The 19,735-nt window shown below is 42.9% G+C and overlaps 1 protein-coding gene across 6 annotated transcripts in view; it reads left to right on the forward strand.

Moving 5' to 3' along the window:
- Positions 1–15,757, forward strand: part of LOC148039779 (branched-chain-amino-acid aminotransferase-like protein 2) — a 175,170-nt gene extending 159,413 nt beyond the window's left edge. For 4 of the 6 annotated variants that reach the window (XM_087694030.1, XM_087694013.1, XM_087694022.1 and 1 more), the window contains one exon: positions 15,426–15,757. In XM_087694030.1, coding sequence (XP_087550156.1) covers positions 15,426–15,551 — 126 coding nt within the window. In that variant the 3' untranslated portion in view covers positions 15,552–15,757. The remainder of the gene's footprint in view (positions 1–15,425) is intronic. The other 2 variants (XR_015693304.1, XR_015693303.1) reach the window with 2 other exon arrangements.
- The last annotated feature ends 3,978 nt before the right edge of the window (positions 15,758–19,735 follow it).

The raw sequence follows: 19,735 nt of genomic DNA on the forward strand, positions 1-19,735 counted from the left end.
GGTTCTGTGCGCTTGGGTGATGACAACTCTCTTGATATTGTGGACATTGGTGATGTTAGGCTACAAATTCTTTCTGGCAACAGTTTTGTTATGCAGGATGTATGTCATGTACCTGCTTTGACATACAGTCTTACATCAGTTGGACAGCTTGATGATGCAGGTTATCATGCATCTTTTGGAGACTTTGCATGGAAGATTACTCATGGCAGACTTGTGATTGCGAGAGGTGCTAAAGCTGGTAGTCTCTATCCCTTGAATGTATCAGCTTCTTCCCTTGATCATGTTTTGTCTGTGGGTTCTATCCCACATGTATCTCTTTGGCATGCCCGTTTGGCTGTGTTTCAGAGATAGTTTGCATTGGTTGAGAACCAGTCTGGGTATAGACTAAAATGCCTAAGGACAGATAATGGGGGTGAGTATGTCTCACGTGCTTTTAAGCAGTTATGTGATGAGAGGGGTATTAAGCGTCAGTTGACTGCCCCCTACATCCCCCTCCAGAATGGTTTGGCTGAGCGGATGAATAGAACCATCCAGGAGCGTGTATGTAGTATGCTTAGCCATGCAGGCCTACCACAGAGCTTTTGGGCTGAGGCAGTTAGTACAAGTGCGCATCTCATAAACAGATCACCTTCTAGTGGTTTGGATTTCCAGGTTGCAGAGGAGGTATGGACTGGGAAACCCCCCTCTTATGCGCATCTCTGTGTCTTTGGATGTGAGGCATTTTTCCATGTCCCCAGGGACAAGAGAAGTAAGCTAGATCCCAAGAGTGTCAAATGCATTTTTCTTGGTTATGCGAATGCAGGCAAGATGGGTTACCATCTCTGGGATCTGCAGGCGTGGAAAGTCATCTGCAATCATGATGTAGTCTTTCATGAAGACAATATACATAGACAACCTGAGAGAGTTGTTGAGATCCGCAGGGTCATATTTTAGGAGGAGCCGAGAGCTCCCGCATAGCCAGTTGGACAGCCTACAGCTGCAGTAGATGCTCATGGTCAGGGCGTTGGACAGGCAGTTGGGCAGGCGCAACAGAGCTTGCCGTAAGACGGACACCAGAGACAGACGTCTACCAGATAGATTTCAGCCCTCGATGCATTATGTCTTGGTTACAGATGCAGGAGAGTCTTTCACTTATGATGAGGCTATGCGCAGGGGTGACAGTCAGTCCTGGGAGAGGGCTATGCAGTCTGAGATAGACTCCTTGCATAAGAATGATACTTGGGATTTGGTTTTCTTGCCTACGGGCAAGAAGGCTTTGCCATTTAAGTGGGTGTACAAGCTGGAAAGTACCCCTGGACACCCCAAGCCGGCATACAAGGCTAGATTGGTAGCAAAGGGTTTTAAGCAGGAGCATGGTGTGGACTTTGCTGAGGTCTTTTCTCCTGTAGTTAAGATGACCACCTTGCGCTTAGTCTTGGCTTTGGTTGCTTAGCTTGACTTAGATTTATACCAGATGGATATCAAGACGGCTTTCTTACATGGGGACTTGGATGATGAGACTTATATGGAGTAGTCTAAGGGCTTTGCAGAACCTGGCAGGGCACCTAGTGTGTAAATTGAAGAAAAGTCTTTATGGCTTGAAACAGGCACCTAGGGAGTAGTATCATAAGTTTGATGCCTTTATGCAGTCACAGGGATACAGCTGGAGTGCTATGGATCCGTGATGGTTCTTTATTGATTTTGATACTCTATGTGGATGATATGTTGATAGTAGGGAAAGCTCATGATGAGCTAGATGCTCTTAAGGCTTAGCTCAGGAAGTGCTTTGAGATGAAAGATCTGGGACAAGCCGCTCACATACTTGGTATGCGCATTAGACACGACAGGCATCAGGGACTCTTCTGCTTGTCATAGAGGGAGTACATTCATAAAGTCCTTGAGCGCTTCCGCATGCAAGACGTAAAGCCTATTGGCTGTCCATTGCCTTCTTATGTGAAGGTATCACAGGCCGATTGTCCGCAGACAGATGAACAGAGGGCCGAGATGGACAAGATTCCCTATGCATCCGCAGTGGGGAGTCTTATGTATGCCATGATAGCCACTTGTCCAGATATTGCCTTTGCAGTTGGTGTTGTGGCACGCTATATGGCTACACCTGGCAAGAAGCATTGGAATGCCGTGAAGGGTTTCATGAGGTACCTGAAGGGCACTGCAGATATGTGCATATGCTATGGCAGCCAGGATACAGGAGTCGTGGGGTACACTCACTCTGATTATGCAGGACATGCAAATAGTAGGAAGTTCACTTCTGGCTATGTATTCACCTATGCTGGAGGTGTTGTTTCTTGGATGTCTAGGGTGCAGAAATGCACGGCCCTTTCTACTACAGAGGCCGAGTATGTTGCAGACTGAGGCTTGCAAGGAGGCCATTTGGTTGGGTTGTTTAGTTGTTGATCTTGGTATTGATGCTATCCCTACACTGCATTCGGATTCTATGAGTGCTATTCAATCAGCCAAGAATCCGGTCTTTCATACGAAGACGAAACACATTGAGGTGAGGTATTGTTTCATACGTGGGGTCGTTGAGGACAAGTCTGTTGATCTTGTTAAGATCTCGACTGACCAGAATCCTGCAGATCTGCTCACGAAAAGCCTCTCTACAGAGTAATTTGCCTTCCTCAGGAGATTGATGAGCGTGGGATAAGATGACGTCTTTCCTCATCCTATTGTACATGTGTACATGTTTTTTCTTTTTCTTTTCACTCCTCATTGGGGCAGATTCGCCTTTAAGTGGAAGGTCGTTGGGGGTAAAGGGGCCTCTGCCTAGCCGCCCGTGTATTACTACACTGACAGTCACCGCCACTGCACACTGCAAGTGGTGGGCGCCTGTCACTGTCACTTTATTCTTTATTCTTTTAGTGACAGTTTGAATAAAGGAAGGCCCGGTCACACATTGTGACTGTTGGAGTTCCCATTTCTAGTCTCTCCCTTTCTTGCTCTTGTTCTCCTGCCATAGCTCTCAAGTCCATCCTTTGATCTGTCACTCCCTTTCACATTGAAAATTGAGCATAATCTGATCATGAAGTGATCACCTGCTAATCTGAGAACTGATCACAAATTGCTGCAAATGTGGCATCAAATTGATCAAAAACTCATTGCAAAAATAGACCAGCAATCAGTGCAAAAACTGATGTACAACCGATCCAAAACGCGACCATAAACGGTTCTCAAGCTGATAAAAAACTGAGTTGAAACTGATTAGAATTTTTGTCTCAAAATTGTGGCAAAATTCATGCTAAATTGATCATAAGCTGATGCAAAAGTATAGTTACCAATTCTCAAGATGATAAAAAACTGAGCTAAAACTAATCAGAATTTTTGTCTCAAAATTGAGGCAAAATTCATGCTAAATTGATCATAAGCTAATGCAAAAGTATAGTTGGAGTGCTTGGATGAAACTCATACTCATGTGCATACATCTCACAGTGGCTAGTATACTAAGTAGTGATCTCATGGCAAACATACTGTCAGCGCAGTGCCTTGGATACATGCTGAATACATCCAAGATCCACTACATACGAGAGCTGTCCATAACTAGAGGAGTGGAACTGCTACCTCCCCCTTGAGCATCAGGTAATACTCCGAACCCTTGCTTTGCTAAGCCTGACAGAGCTTGAACTAAAGTTGGCTCTAATTGAAAGACATCTAGGTAAAGCTGTAACAACCGAGGATGGTTTGCCAAGTCATCCTCTTCCATCCATTTGGCATCCATTCGTGAATAATTTTGAAATTTCACTAAGTATCTTTTGGAAACTTTACATTTGACCTTTCTTTCCTTATGTAGCAAAATTTGCTCAGGTATCAAAATCTCATCTAGCTCCTCAACCTCAAGTTGAATTTCAAGAGACATATCCTCTGGCACATCTCCATGAAAAAGTCTCAACAAACTAATATGAAAGGCATTGTGTATCCGCCACATTTGGAGGTAATTTCAGCCGATATGCCACATCACTGATCTTCTCCTACACCTGGAAGGGCCCATAGTATCTCATACTCAACTTTGAATATAATCTTTCTCTTTCTTTCATCTTTTTCAGCCTTGCCTTTTCAAAACGTAGCAATACATAATCACCCTCTGCAAACTGCAAAGCACGTGTGTGGCGATCAGCTGTCCTCTTTTGCTTTTCTTGCGATCTCTAAAGTGCATATATTATCTTTGCATAGGCTACATCCAAGCTTTTCACATAACGATCAGCCTCAAAGATTTTATCCTTTGTTTGTAGAATAGGTAGTACCTTCTTGCCACCCTCAACCACCTCAATTGGAGCTTTGCCCGTAGAACTATGCACTTGTGTTGTTGTAAGCAAACTCAACCGATGGCAAATACTACTCCCGCTGTGTCTTGTGGTCTGAAACATAGCACCTCAAAAGATCTAACATTTTGGAATTCGCTTCCTCAGATTGACCATCTATCTGCGGATGGAAGGATGATGAGAATTTCAATGTGGTACCCATATTCCCAAACAAGTCCTTCCAAAATAAACTGGTCATCCGGGGGTCTCGATTACTAATGATCGACTTTGGCATACCATGATACTTAAAGATGTGCTGCAAAAACAATCGTGCCATATGATCAGCCTTTATTTTATTCCTCACCAGAATGAAATGGGCTTGTTTGCTAAACTTGCAAATGATAGTCCATATCCCATCATTTCCTGTAGGTGTCTTAGGAAGCTAAAAATAAAGTTCATTGCAATTCTTTGCTAAGGCCTATTTGGAATAGGCAAGGGCTGCAATAAACCCGACATCTTTTGCCTATCATGCTTTACCTTCTAGCATACGATGCATGTCTTAACAAAGTGTTCTACATCATGCCTCAAAGCTGGCCAATAAAAGAAATGCTTCAATGCCTTGACCGTGGCATCAATACCTCAGTGTCCTGCATACGGAGGAACATGACTGTCAGAGATAACTCTAGACCTTAACTGCTTGGTGACACATAGTCATCAATGTGTCATCAGAAATCCATCTCTTAGCACATAGTGTTCATGCCTTAGCCTTTGCAAAGCTGATCATAAACATTAGCAAAGTCCGAATCAGTAACATATTGCTCTTTCATGGCATCCAACTCAGTGTGATAAACCATGCTGACAGCTGAAATTTGTGGCTTATGTGACAGTGCATCAACCACAACATTCTTTTTACCATCAATATGTACAATCTGAAAATGAAACATAGAGAGAAAATTTGCCTATCTCATATGCTTCTCTGACAACTTTGTCTACGTCAGAAAGTACCTCAAAGTTTAATGATCTATCTGCACTAAAAAATCAGTCCCCCAACAAATAATGTTTCCACGTAGATAGTGCACGAATTACAACCAAGAGCTCTTTCTCATAGACCTACAAATTCTTTTTTGCACCGTGGAGAATTCGGCTCTTATAAGCCACAACTGGGCCGTCTTGCATAAGAACAGCCCCAATGCTGTTACCACATGCATCTCATTGAACTATGAATGACTTCCTTAGATCGGGCAACACAAGCACAGGATCTGAAGTGATCTTTTCCTTCAACTTTTCAAATGCTGAAATTTCCATTGCTATCCATCCAAATGGCACATCCTTCTTCTATAGGGCATGTAATGGAGATGCAATTTCAGCAAACCCGCATACATATTTCTTGTAGTAAGAACATAAATCCAGGAAGTTGCAGATCTCATGCACATTCCTCAAAGGTGGCCATGATCGTATTGCCTCACCTTTGCAGGGTCCATGCGAACAATATGCCCCAAAAAGTGGATTTCATGCAAGAAGAATTCACTTTTCTTGTCTTTGATAATCAGTCTATGCTCACGCAGTTCATTGAACACAATGTCCAAGTGTTTTGTATGCTCTGCCTCGTTCTTTGAATAGACAATCATGTCATCAAGGAAAGTGCCCACGAATCCTCTATGTGGCCTGAAGATACGATCCATCATCCGATTAAAAGTGACAGGAGCATTGGTAAGTCCAAAAGGCATAACAAGAAACTCATACAATCCAAAAGATGTCCTGAAAGCTGTCTTAGGCACATTTTCCAATCTAATGCGTATCTGATGATACCCACTTTTCAAATCTATACGGCTAAATATGGCTGCCCCTTGCAATCTATCCATAACATCATCGATCCGAGGAATCAGAAAGCGATATTTTATTGTGATCTTGTTCAGAGCACGATAATCAATGCACATATGCCATGAACCATCCTTTTTTTGCACCAAAAGCACTGGAGAAAAAAAAGGAGATGAGCTGGATTGAATCAACCCTTTTTCTAACAACTCATTTACTTGACTCATACTCTTCTCCTGTTGGGCTGCACTGCTCTGTAGGGTGGCTTATTAGGTGGCTTACTTCCAAGGATAAGATCTGTCCCATAAGCATTCAAGGGTGCAGATGCAATACCAACATACTTTGTGCCCTAGGCATCAAGCCAATGCTGCCATACATAGGGTTTTGCATATTTCCAGCCATACCCGAATACATTGGGCCTTGCACTCCATGCATTGGTTGCTACATACCATAGGGATTTGTGCCATACATTCCCGTATGCGGTCCTTGTCTAACCATAGCATGAAAAATCGTGCTTCCACCAAAATATCCTAGCTATCCCATCATAGCATACACGTCTAGCTGTCCAAAATCCATTGGATTGGCATTTCCGTGATGGCCTTGCATTTGCATTCCTTGCCCTGTAGGTATCAATTGTTATTTCATTAGCATCTTTGGGAGCTTCAAATGAAGGGTTTGGCATTATCTTCGGTGCATCTTTGCTATCCCAAACGTGTAGAAGACGTCTTTTTCTTCTTGCCTTTGCTATCCTTCTTTGGAGCATTTAAAAATCATGTAAATTGAGGATCCTTTGCCAATTCAGCAAAGAGATTTGCTGCTGTCCTCATCCGAGTCTTCAACTGGTCATCAAATTCCTCTTCACTTTGCTGGTCATCAGTCTCCTTACGCCCTAAAGGCCGTGCATCTTGCCCAACAACATTTTCAGCTTGCTCTCCATGGTCTAAGCCTTGTCCAAGGGCATTGCATTTCCTTCATTCCCATGTGACCATTTACACTGAGAGGCATCATCATTGCTTGAATCCATCTCACTGTATGAAGACATATTGCTGTAATTTCTCAGCTGAGAGTAAAATCAGCACTAGCACAATGCTTTTGCTTGTAATCAGGTGCCTCGGGCTCACCAAACCAAGGGATTGAGTGGTATTCCAGCAATGGAACTATGCAACCAACCTTTTTCCATGGATGGGTGGTAAATCCCTGATTACAACTTAATTACGGTAGCAAACAATTAGTGAAAATCTGAAAATACAAATTTACCTACTGATGTTAGACAATGTACACCTGATTGGGCTCAAAATTGGCGCCCCTTCGGGTATTTCTTTATCTTTATTGAACAAGAAGTTGATTTACAATGGGATTCTGCCAATCCCTTTCGGTATTCCAACTCCCTTTGTTGTTCAAAATCACCAACAAGTCTTTAATCTGATTTGCCCCTTGATTTGGGCAATCAATTGGCGTTTACTCGCTTTGATGGAGATGGAAAATGCCCCAAATTCAATTATTTGCTGGTCCTTCCACTTGAATAGGCTAAAAATAGCTTCAGCCTAGTTGAATCCAAGTCTTGGAGCTTTCAATTTCTGGCATGCTTTCCGAGGTTGCTGCTAAACCCTAATTTCTGCAAATAGATTAGGATTTACAGTAGAGAAATCTGAAATTTCTCGGCCTCCAAGGGTCCAAATGCTGAGATCTTCGAAGAAAAGCTGAGAAACAGCTGGGAGATGAGAGAAAAAGCTGTAGAGAGAGAAAATTCAGAGTTTTGTCACGAAGAATGATTCAAAATCAGTCAAATGCAGCTGTTGCCCTGCCACAACAACTTGTAGATGCAAAGAACTTAAGAAAAATCAACCATTTACTGCTGCTGCCCTATCTCAACAGCCTATAGATGTTGTCTCCTGCTGTTGATTAGTCTTCTCCTCCTAGCTGCCTTAGAAGGTCCTCCACTAGCTACAAATCAGACTAGTAGCCTCCCTTGCCTCTCTCTTTGTAGAATGAATTTATAAAAATGTTTCTCTCCAGCCTCTAAAGACGTTTTTCAGTCTTGGATTGGCATTTTTTACAAGTGGTAGCCTTTTCAAATGCTATTTTCACCATTTTTCATAATTAAATATTAATTTTTAGTCTTTAAATATTGAAAATTAATCCAATAATTATTTGGGTGCCTTGAAAAATAATCTGACTGGCCAATAATTGAATTGGATGAGCAACTTCCATTCAAGGGTGTATCTGCGCCATCTTTGACCATCATATTTGCACTAGGTACTATTAAACGTCGCTTCTCTAGTGTCATCAACTGACACTTATGGCCAAATGAATGACCTAGGTGAACAACTGGCACCAGATACTACCAAGTACCTATGCCCATAACTTATAGTAACTTTTGCCTTTGACATCTCGTGATTTCTTCGAGTCCCGAGCTCGTAAATTTACTTTAACCTAGTTGCATCTCCAATGTGCAACATTTACTTAATCATGTGATTAAAAATTAATCCACATGTTAAGTAAGGTTTCAAAAATACATGTCCTCATAACATCTAGGATCGCATTCTGCCCTTGGTCATCACAGAAGAGATGGGATGCTCCCTCCTAGATCCCTTCACAGAGAAGGAGCTAGCTGAGGCTTGCAATGCATAGGATGGGCAAAAATGCCCAGGAGAGGATGGTCTTTCTAAGGCCTTCTTTACTACCTACTGGGAGGTAGTGAAGGACCCCCTACTATTGGCCTTTCAAGAGATTTTCGGCTCAGGACAGATGCCAGGGAGTTTGTTGGCAGGTCTTGTAAGTCTCCTCTCCAAAGGAGAAGATCGGTTGGAGTTTATCCCAGTGGATGCCAATCACCTTGTTTTGTTAGTATCCTATAAGGCCCTAGCCAAGATGATTGGGAATCGACGCTGCCCCGTGCTTCTAGATATCATTCATGACACACAAACAAATTTTGTCCAAGATAGGAGCATCCTAGACAATGTCTTCACTTTTTTCGAGACAACCGAGCGGGCTCAGCACAATGGTCAGGGATTGGCAGTACTCGTGGATTTCGAGAAGGCCTATGACAGGGTTGACTCGGACTTAGAGGGCACCATGGCAAGGTTGGGTTGCCTCTAGACATGGATCTGTGGGGTTTCGGCAATTTGCAGATCAGCTACTATGAGGGTTCTCATTGGTGGCAGGAAGGGGGAGGAGTTTTGGCTAGAGAGATTTGTCGGCAAGGTTGCCCTCTTGCCCCATATCTGTTCCTACTCTTTGCGGAGGCGATGTCCTTTTTTCTCAGCTCACAAGTGAGCGGGCTACGTGTGCGACTTCTGGTGAGGGAGGAGATTGAGCTACTGGACTCTAGCATGAAGTGGGGTGTCCACCTGGGGTTCAAATGGGTGTGCAGGGAATAGACGTCTGATATCTAGGGTTCCAAGCAGGGCTCAACATCACTTCTGCTCAGCAAATTTCTTCCACTTCTTGACTCTATTAGGCAGAAGATAACCTACTGGGGCACTGTCCACCTGGGCCAAGCCCTGGTGGTCAACCAAGTCCTCCTAGCGACGGCTTGGTACATTGCCTCTTGGTGTTTCTCCTCGTCTTGTGTGGTTTAACTTTGCCACCTAGTGTGGAATTTCTCCGAGCTGGCTCAAATAGTTCCGGGGACTCCCGGGCCAAGGAGGCATGGGCGACTATCATCCGGCATTGGTTTGCGGGAGGGCTTGGGATCATTGACCTAGAGTTCTAGAGCTTGGCCCTTTTGGGCAAGCTAGTGGTCCGTGGTCTCACACCAGGCGGCGGGCAGACATGGAAGGTCCTTTTGCAGGAGGGTCTCCAGGAGTGCAAACCGAGTTGGCAGGGGTTGGAGGCCATCCTTGAGATGGATCTTCACGATTGCCTAGATCACGCCACCCAAATCTTCCTTCCTTCGCAATTTGCTTTGAGTGTGGCAAGGCCTTCGCAAGGCCCTAGTTGAGAGCCCCCCTGCATGCCAGGAGGTTATAGACCACCATCCGATGGTCTGGAACCCCTAGGTTAGAGATCGGGACAGGATATAGATAGGTGAGCAGTCCCATATCCAATGGGTTGGCCTTGCTCATACTATCAGGACGTGGAGGAAGGTGTACAGGATGGTGGATCAGGTGTTGTAGTGGGCATCAGGATTTCAGCGAGAAGCTGAACTGAGGAGGGAGATTGACTTAGCGATCCTTCAAGAGTGGCTAGATCCCCCAATCCGAGAGCCAGTGGAGCCTGGGGAGGTGTGGGCTGCTAGATTCTCACCGGCAGGTATCCCCTTACAGGTGGCAAGTAGAGTGGGTGGTGCCCCTTGGGGAGCCTTTACCGTGTAGGATGGGGGGCATCTAGCTCTTGACAACGGATAGCAGGATGAGGAGATTGCTGTCCTTTCTTGGAGGAGGATTCTTGTGGGACCCCAGGGGAAGACCTAGCAACTGGACCCTTATGTGCCCTAGGAGTTTCGAGAGTGGCGCCTTTGGATATGGGAGAGCAGGCCACTTGATGAGTTGGAATGGGATCTTGGAGTGTGGCTATGGCCGGCCACTGCGGTCGCCAAGAAGCCTTTGAGGTTCTTGGAGTACACAGCCAGGATTAGTAGACATGTATTGATGCATGAAGACATGGATTGGGTGCCTTCGCGCAGCAGATACTGGGCATACCATAGCATCATGGATGCCTTTCGTCGGACATTCTGGCGTCGCTTGTGGGACAGTTAGAGGCCAAGGAGGGTATCGTATTTCCTTTGGCTTTTGGCACATGGGGGGGTTTGTCTATTGGGAGTTGGTTGGCCTAGATGCAGTAGGATGGAGATTGTAAACGCTACCCACAGCAGCATTTGAAAACTCCAAAGCATTGCCTTTGGTCTTGCGAGGCAGCACAGCTCGTGTGAAGAGCAATTTGCCGTATTCTCGGCCGTGTGGCACCCATCCTTGGATGTATCTCACGAGGGGATTTTCGCTAGCAGGTAGTCAGCCATGGCCATCACCTTTTGTATGAGGCTGGGATGCGGGACACGATTTTTCTCATCGAGGCTGGGTCTTGTGCAGTGGTTGGCTTGGAGGCTTTAACCATGTGCCAAGTATTGGACCCCACAATAGAGCGCTCAGAGCTATGGGAGATCATAGGAAGTTTTACAAGATGGCACATTTGGAAGGCACACTGTCAGGTGGTTTTTGGCGGGGAGTGCCTTTCAGTATATGCGACTTTGGCAGAGCTTTGGACCTCCATCATCCACTCCCTCCACGGCCGGTGGGACCAGGTGCAGGGTGAGTCTTGAGCCCGTCAGGAACTCCGTCTTCACTTTCTGCGCACTTGGGGCAGCAGCCATGACCTGTTCTTCATGATGCAGGTGGGCAGCGCTAGATAGTGAGACACCCCTCCTCCATGGCTTCTTGCCCCCATCCCTCCAGATGGCCTTAAGAGGCTTGTATACATGATGGATTTGTGATTTGCATCAGCTCCAGCTAGTCTCTTGAGCATGTGCATTTCGGTGTATTCAGCCTTCTGAGTAATATAATTAGCCACATTTTACTTGCAATTAAAAAAAAAGGAAGACAGCTTTAGTCTGATCTTGATCGAGACATTGGAGTTATCCGAGCACTCCAGAGGTTTACAGAAGGGCCTTCAAACTAGTTTTTCATGGTACTCATAGAGAGATGATAGTGACCTTTAAACAACTTTGATGCAAGCTGACACTGGGCACTGTGTTTGGTATTGCAAATCCTGCTGCAGTTCTCTGTGAAAAAACAAATCAAACGACCTTGGATCATGGAGCGGGCACAAGCCTTGTAAGAATTGAGCATGATTTGTCAGGAGGTAGCCCTCCAAGCTCGACAATAGTGGTAGGAGGAGGAGAGGACCAAGAGGACCTTGTGATAGGATGTAGTAGTCATTTAGAGATGACTACAGGAGTCACCGAGAAACCATACCTTCCATGCTCAGGATTTGCGGTCATGGATGGCTTTTGAAAGATTAGAGGACAGAGGATAGAGTTCTCTTTTTGCACTTTAGTTGTCGTTTGGGTGGGGAAAGGGGACACCATATGCAAAAATTTCCTCTAGGTGCAGGGTGCTAGATCCAAAACCTCAGTGATCCATATGGGAGAATGAGATTTGAGGAGGTGATGAGGCTGGCCACCAACGTCTACAAACAGCTTTTTAGCAAGAGATGGTCTTAGATTGGGCGATCCATTGTGGGCAGCAGTTGTATCACACCCCTAGAAACAGAGGATATGGGAAGGTCATGTCTTTCCCCTTCCATCAAGGAGGAGCTATTTTGTGCTTTCCAACTGCAGGATGGACAGAAATGCCCAAGAAAGGATGGTTTATCCAGAGCTTTCTTCACCCATTGGGAAGAGGTGAAGGACGCCTTGCCACCAGCTTTCTAAGAGTTCCTTAGTTTAAGGTGGAGGCCAAGCTGCATGTCCATGGGTCTAATCAGAGGATCACCTTTTTGCTAGTGGCCTACAAGGTACTGGCAAATATTATTGGCTGTTAACTTCAACCCATTGTCCCAGAAATCATCATGACACACAGATATGCTTCATCCAAGATAGGAGTATCCTAGATAATATTTTGACATTCTTTGAGGCTATAGAGTGGGCCTAGTACAGTGGCTAGAAGGTTGCAATGCTCCTTTTGGACCACGAGGAGTCTTAAGACAGGGTTGAGTAGAATTTCCTAGAGGGTACCATGGCATGGTTGGGTTTCCCCCAAGACTGGATCAGGAGTGTCTATGCACGTTATAGATCGGCCAGCAGTCATGTGATCATGGGGGTCATGGGGGGGTGGGGTGTAGAGTTTCAACTCAAGCGGCCAATCTGACAATGTTGTTTTCTAGCTCCTTATCTCTTCTTTCCATATGCAGAGGTGGCTTACTTTCTTTTGAGAGTCAACAACCTGCGGAGCCTCAGGTTACCAGTGTGGGCTATGACAGATTTGCTGGATTTGGAATACGCAGATGACATGGCTCTCTATGTCGAGGATGATGAGGTGATGCTTGAGAGAGTCAAACTGCCACTGGAGGTGATTAGCACAGCTACAACTACAGAAATCAATTGGTATAAGTTAGTTGGTTCTCTTATGGACTCGGATTCTGGCATGGACTAGGGCATCTGCTTGGGGTTCAGGCGGGTGACCAGGGGACAGAGTCAAGTACCTTGGGTTCCAAGGGGGAGTTGATATCACAGCAGCCCAGCAGTTTGTTCACGGCTGATCTAATGGAGCACTGTCGCCCTCTCCCTTGCAGGCAGGGCTGTAGGGGTCAACCAGGTCCTTTTGGCAACAACCTGGTATGTTTCTTCCTATTGGCTCATCATGTGTTACTCAGATATGCTGCCAAGTTTGGAACTTCTTATGGTTTGGCTTGGATGGGTCTAGGGACCTGCGTGCTAAGGTGGCTCGGAATACGATCATCCATCATTGCTCAGAGGGGGACTTGGGGATCATTGATCTAGAGTATGGGAGCCCGGCCTTGCTGAGCAAGCTAGTGATCCAAGGTCTCACACCAAGTGGTGAGACCTGAAGAGTCCTCCAGGAAGGCTTTCAAGGGTGCGGACCTTGTCTATGCTGGGGTTAGAGATTGTGTTTGAGATGGACCTTGACTGCAGGATCAACTATGCTGCCTAGATCGCCCTTCCTTCATAGTCTACTAGGAGTTTGGCAGAGCCCAAGGCCATAGAGCAAAGGGTCTCAGTATGCTAGGAGGAGATTGATAGACAGCAAGTCATCTGGAACCCACAGATCCAAGATTGTGGTACGATGCAGCTCAGGAGCGCACTCACATGTACTGGGCTAGTTGGGAGGCTAGCCCTGCCTGATCTATTGGGGTTCAAAGAGATATCTATCAGGGTCTGGACCTGAAGGTTATACACTAGGCAGTAGGATGCCAGAGAGGGGCAAAGGTCAGAGATTGATGCAGCAATCCCCTAGGGTTGGCTAACCACCCCTAAAAGAGCCATTGCAGCAAGGAGAAGTGTGGGCAGCACAAGTTTTGCCAGTGGGCATCCACTGGCACTTTCTTTTCATTACAGAAAGGTGGCCAGCTAGCCCTCGATAGAGAACAGGGTCTAGACTTCCTTGGCGTCCCTTGGAAAAGGATTTGAGTCATCGGCCTCTAAGGGAAGACATGGAAGATGAATCCACTCATAGCTTGGTCAGACATCCAGGAGTAGTGCCTGTCAGTCTGGGAAAGTCAGCTTTTGAATGAGTTGGATTGGAAATGCAAGAGAGTGGCTCTAGCCAGTGTGAGTAGTCTCCCAAAAGCCACTGAGTTTCATTGCTTAGATGGCCCTGATTGGCAGACACTTGTTGATGCAGGTTGACATGGATTGGGCACCCTCACATAGCAGACATTGTGGAGAGTAGAGAATCACGAATGCTTTCTGCCGGACCTTCTAGTGTCATCTTTGGGATTGCTAATGGCCAGGGAGAATATCTTACTTCAATCGCTTTCAGCACACAGAAGCCTAGTAGTTGATTGGTTGGCCAAGATGCAACAGGACAGTCTATAAGCATTGCTCGCAAAAGCATTTGGAGACTCCAAAGCATTGCCTTTGGTCGTGTGAAGCAACATAGCTAGTATGGGAAGTCTACTGACTATTCCGTTGAGCTAGTGTGTAGCCTGGGTGCATCTCTTGGGGGGCCTTCTGCTGGCAGCAGGCAGTCAGCCAGGGATGCCTGATACTATATGAGGCAAAGGTGCATGCTACGATCTTCATCATCGAGGCAGGCTTTTGTCATGTGGTAGGTCTGGAGGGCTTGCCCAGCTGCCAAGAATTGAAGCTGTAAAATCACGATCAGAAGAATTGAGGCACATCTGGAAGGCACATTGCCAGATGATTTTCAGCCGTGGCAGTTCCTCTTCCAAGGAGGAAGTTAAACCTATGGTGACAGTTCTTTCTCCTCAGCAAATTCAAATGATGCCACCATCTTTCTTTTTCCTGATACTCCTAGCTGATCTCTTTGTTTGTCTAAATTGAGAGTATTGTTTGAATTGAACAGGTAATGATAATTCAGTCTGCAGAATACAAAGATTCCTCCACTATTAGCAACTGTCAGAAACAGAATCCAATACATTTTCCTAGATTATGTCTTCAGATTGCGCTGTAGCTATACAGTGTCAGCAATTTAAAATGCATGTAGACACATCTGAGCTGGTTGTCTCCGAAGTACAGATTTTCTAAATGCCATTGATATGAAAAGGGAGAAAAGACGGCCCATCTAGAACTCCACTTATTTCCACCATGAAAATGCCCATATTTGAGGTTCAGTAAAAGCTCAATGTTTGATATTTCAAACTTCTGAAGCTTTCAAATGCAGTGGTGCTGTGACTAAAACTGCAAGTACAAATTTTGGTTTTGAATTTTGATACATGCCATTGCTTTTGAATGGGCAGGTGATTGAAGTAGACGGTCGCAGTATCAGTGATGGTGCAGCTGGGCAAATAACAAGAACACTGCAAGGCCATTATGCAGATTTGGTAGAGAAGATTGGCATTCCCATACCAGCAAATAAGGCTTAATCAGTGGGTGGCCTAGTGTTAACCATTGTTAACACCCCTATCCACTGCATCTGAGACAGCAAATTGGATGACATCAGTCCAATTTTCAAAGAGGAGGCTTTGACATTTTTGAAAATGTTCCCATTTTAGCTATATTTTTGTGACATGCCATCCAAAGGTTTGCGAAAACCCTACAAATAATATAATTAAAATGTTTCTTCCCAAAATTTATTTTCCCAACATGAACAATAATATCAACCTCTTTTTCAAATTTATTTTCCATGTGGGCTTGACAAAAATTTTATTCAGGACTTGTTGTGTTCCCCTCAAAAATGTTTTCCCTAAGCAATGCATAAGGACATCAAATTTGGAGTAAATTGATTTTTCATTTTGGCTTGACAAATCCTCTATTTCATCATTTCATTCATCGAATCAAGAAAGATAACTAAACTAATAGAATTCTTGCAAAGAGTTGTGACTATGTAACATGTACACATTACTTTGCTATCCACATAGACATAGAAGTTCTAGATGGCCACCAGCCCTCTTAAGAAAATGTTTCCTTCATCTCTATGGTTGGACAGGAAATGATAACTAAGAAGAGTTTTGTAGATGTAATAAAAAAAGAGTATTAGCAATGAGGATTTTGCTATTGCTTAGGGTGTCTACTTTGCACTATGAACCCATGCCACCGCCTTTGAGGTTGAACCATTGATGTTGAACATGATCAAGAAATTCAACCCACCCAAATTGCACATATTCTATGCCCAATGCCTAATGCAATGAATAGAGGTGTACACAACCTATAGGTTTTGTGACGGCATCTCAAATATCTAGTAAGCATCAACTTTTGCCTTGGTATAATGTAGTTTGGATGGCAATCTATTGTACATCCACTAAATGTTTACATATTCACAAAAATACAAAATGACGCAAATGACATGGCTTTGTAAAGTTTTGTGATGATGAATAGGCTTTGGTAATCTTTTCCTATGCTTTTTTGGACTAATCTCTCTCGTATAATTAAATAATATCATAGCAAATACAGAGTTACTATTATCATCGTTGAATATCATTTTAATATTTATGTATTATAAAACAAATGTTTTTTTTTTTTGTTTACTTGGAATTGTACTAACGTTTAGGGAGCTTCCTTTCCATCTTGGTCTTTGTATGCCTTTTGACAGCTACATATTGAAGGCTTATAACTTTGTGTCCATCAAATTGAGGAGACTACATACAGTATTCTTGTGTTTTTTAGTATAAACTAGTGGACCTCATAAGCTCTTGATACATGTGAGGTAAGGCTTTTAATTTTTCGTACATCTTGAAACACTTCTTCTATTACAATTGCCAGAGAGTAGATATTCATGAACATTACTTTACAAAATGGAAATTTTCTTCTTAAACTCTAAATTTACATTATTTTCACATACGACCACCCAAATTGATGTGCTTGCTTGTGAATTTTGATCGAGGGTGCATTCTTAGAATTCCCAATGCTCTTTAAATACTTGTTGCAAAAGGTTAGATTAAATGACAACTAATACATTACAAGACACAAAGTTCATGTTAGAAACAATGATAATAGGGCAAAGTAAGAATATGAGAACTGATAAAGGAGAGAGAGAAAGCTCATAACTCTACTATTCTAGGATAATGAAATGGAAGAAGATAAGTACACAACCCTAAAATGGGCTAGGATAAGGTATGTATGATCCTAAGGGAAAAGCTTTCTTAACAAGGAGAGAAATGGAACTATTTTTAAGTACATCCACACATTATTGTCAGAACATATGCCACAAATTTCTCCTTGAGAGTGATTATGTAAACAAGCATGGGGATATGGTGAATCAATATAAGAAGGTAAGATATTTAAATATTTCGAAAATCTTTAAAACTTAAATAGGTTTGCCAAGCTATTCCATATAGGCACATAAACTAAGCTAATATTGCCTAATGAGAGTCACTTCTATATATGATGATAAATCACTTGAATCTTCCTTATGTCATAGGTATGATGACCTTCAAAGGAGGCTCATTGTTTCTTTCGAAGGTAAAATTGGTCATTAGAGGTTTCTTTTTGCTCAAGAATGATATCTATAAAGCACCAAGATGAAACTTTACCCACTAATGGGCACTTTCATGTCATAACAATCTATCTTATTAGAATCTGAGAGTGAAATTTAAAGCTTGTTGAAGTGCAAGAAAGAAGCGAAGAAGTATAAATTCAAGGCGGGAATTGAACCTCATTGGAAGTAGTAGAAACAGATTTTGCAATTTTTAGAAGCCTCGGGAAGACGGATTTGAAAGTAGTTTCGAAGAGCAGTTGTTTGCAGATTTTTCATAAATTTTCCAAACGGCAGATTGAGCTAGAGCAAGTGATTGCAGTTTAGGACCTTAAGATGAAATGGGAAAAACTTTTAGCACTCAAAACGGAGGTCAGGCAGTGGAGATTCGAAGGGTGCGCACTACAAAGGCCAAAATAGGCCAAAGTAAAAAAAACTTTGGGCATGGGCATTTTGGGGGGACCTTGGGTCCCCTAATTTAAAAAAAAAGTAGCTTGGGAGGGGGGGGGGGGGGGGGGGGGGGGGGGGGGGGTTCAAAATGGCGCCAAAATATGCCACCCCCCAAAGGGGATGATTTGGAGAGAGGCTATGTTAGACCTATGAAGAACTCCCCCAAATGATATTAGTAATGGACTTCTCCGATTTTTCACCTCCCATCGCCAATCTTTGCTCAATGGCTGCCCGGTTGAAGAGAACATAATTCAATCTTTCTCTTTTCTCCTCTCTCCTCTAAGGGGCTGATCACACGCATAGAAAATCAAGAAGGAAGATAAAGGATGCTTGTTTGGTGTAGATTGGATTGCTCCAAGATTGAAAGGAGGATGAGAAGCAATGTCCAGCGTTGTTAGGCAATTGATGATGGGTCCATTGACTGCCCAAAACCATTTTAAAAAACCATGCAACATGCAAATAAGCAGTATGCTCAAATTTTACAAAGGAAATCTCATTGTTTTAATGTTTAATGGCCTTAATGATGTGCACATGGAAAGAAAATTTGTCTGAATCACGTTTCAAGTATGTTTGAGGGCTACACATAATAAAATGTAGAACATGTAGTCGCATATAGTCGTAATTAATCATTTAAAACTTGAAATGTGTCTTAAATGAGAAAAAATGAGGATTTTTTCATTTTGGGTTGGAAAATGAAGTTCATATGGGATGAAAATTTAATTAAAGCAAGTGTTCAATCAATATGATTAGCCAAGACACATAAATAAAAAAATACCACATTTTTATGAACAAATAAATGAGAAAAATATAGAAAAAATAAGAGAAAATTAGTTTTCGTATCTAAAAATTTATAAAAATATATATATTATATTCATAAACATATGACAAGGCTGGAGCATGAGGGTTAAGCCTTAGTCAAGCCTTATTTTCATGTTAGAGTATGTTTTTATCGATTTTTACATGAAAAACTACATAAAAATGAACATTACACCTACCCCCAATGAATGCAAAACGTAAATGGTAGGAGGGAAGAGAGATTGTGAACATGAGTGATTATGTATAGCATACAGGTCAATCATCGTTTAAATTTAAAAGAGCCATCCATGGGAATATATTTCAATGGATTTTATAACTGGTTTTTCTAATACACAAGCTAATCATGATATGATTTGAATTATTATTAGTAGATCGATTTAGTAGAGAAGCATATTTTCTACCATGCAAGAAAATATTAACTGTATCTCAAGCTGTACAATTTTTTTTGAAGACCGTTTTCACTGATCATGGTTTGCTAAAAGTTATTATTTCTAATCGTGATTCTAGATTTTGTAATAATTTTTGAACTACTTTGTCTGCTAATTTGGGTACTAATATTGATTTCTCATCTACATTCCATCCTCAAACCAATAGGCAAATAGAAGCTACTAATAGTACAATTCTAGATCTTTTGTGTACATACACAATTTCAAAACTACAAACATGGGACACACATTTACATCTACTTCAATTTGTATACAATAATACACCACATGCAACTACTCATAAAGCATATTTTAAAATAATTTATGGACATAGATTGCCTACACATGTCACATCATTATCGAATAAAGTTAAAGCTATTGATGATATTGCCAAATACGCATGCTACTACTTTTACTCAAGTTAAAGATATGATTGCGAAAGCCC

Source organism: Lygodium microphyllum, chromosome 2 (genome assembly GCF_053477565.2).
Source record: "Lygodium microphyllum isolate KBCC chromosome 2, Lygodium_microphyllum_v1.1.10, whole genome shotgun sequence".
Lineage (NCBI taxonomy): Eukaryota > Viridiplantae > Streptophyta > Polypodiopsida > Schizaeales > Lygodiaceae > Lygodium > Lygodium microphyllum.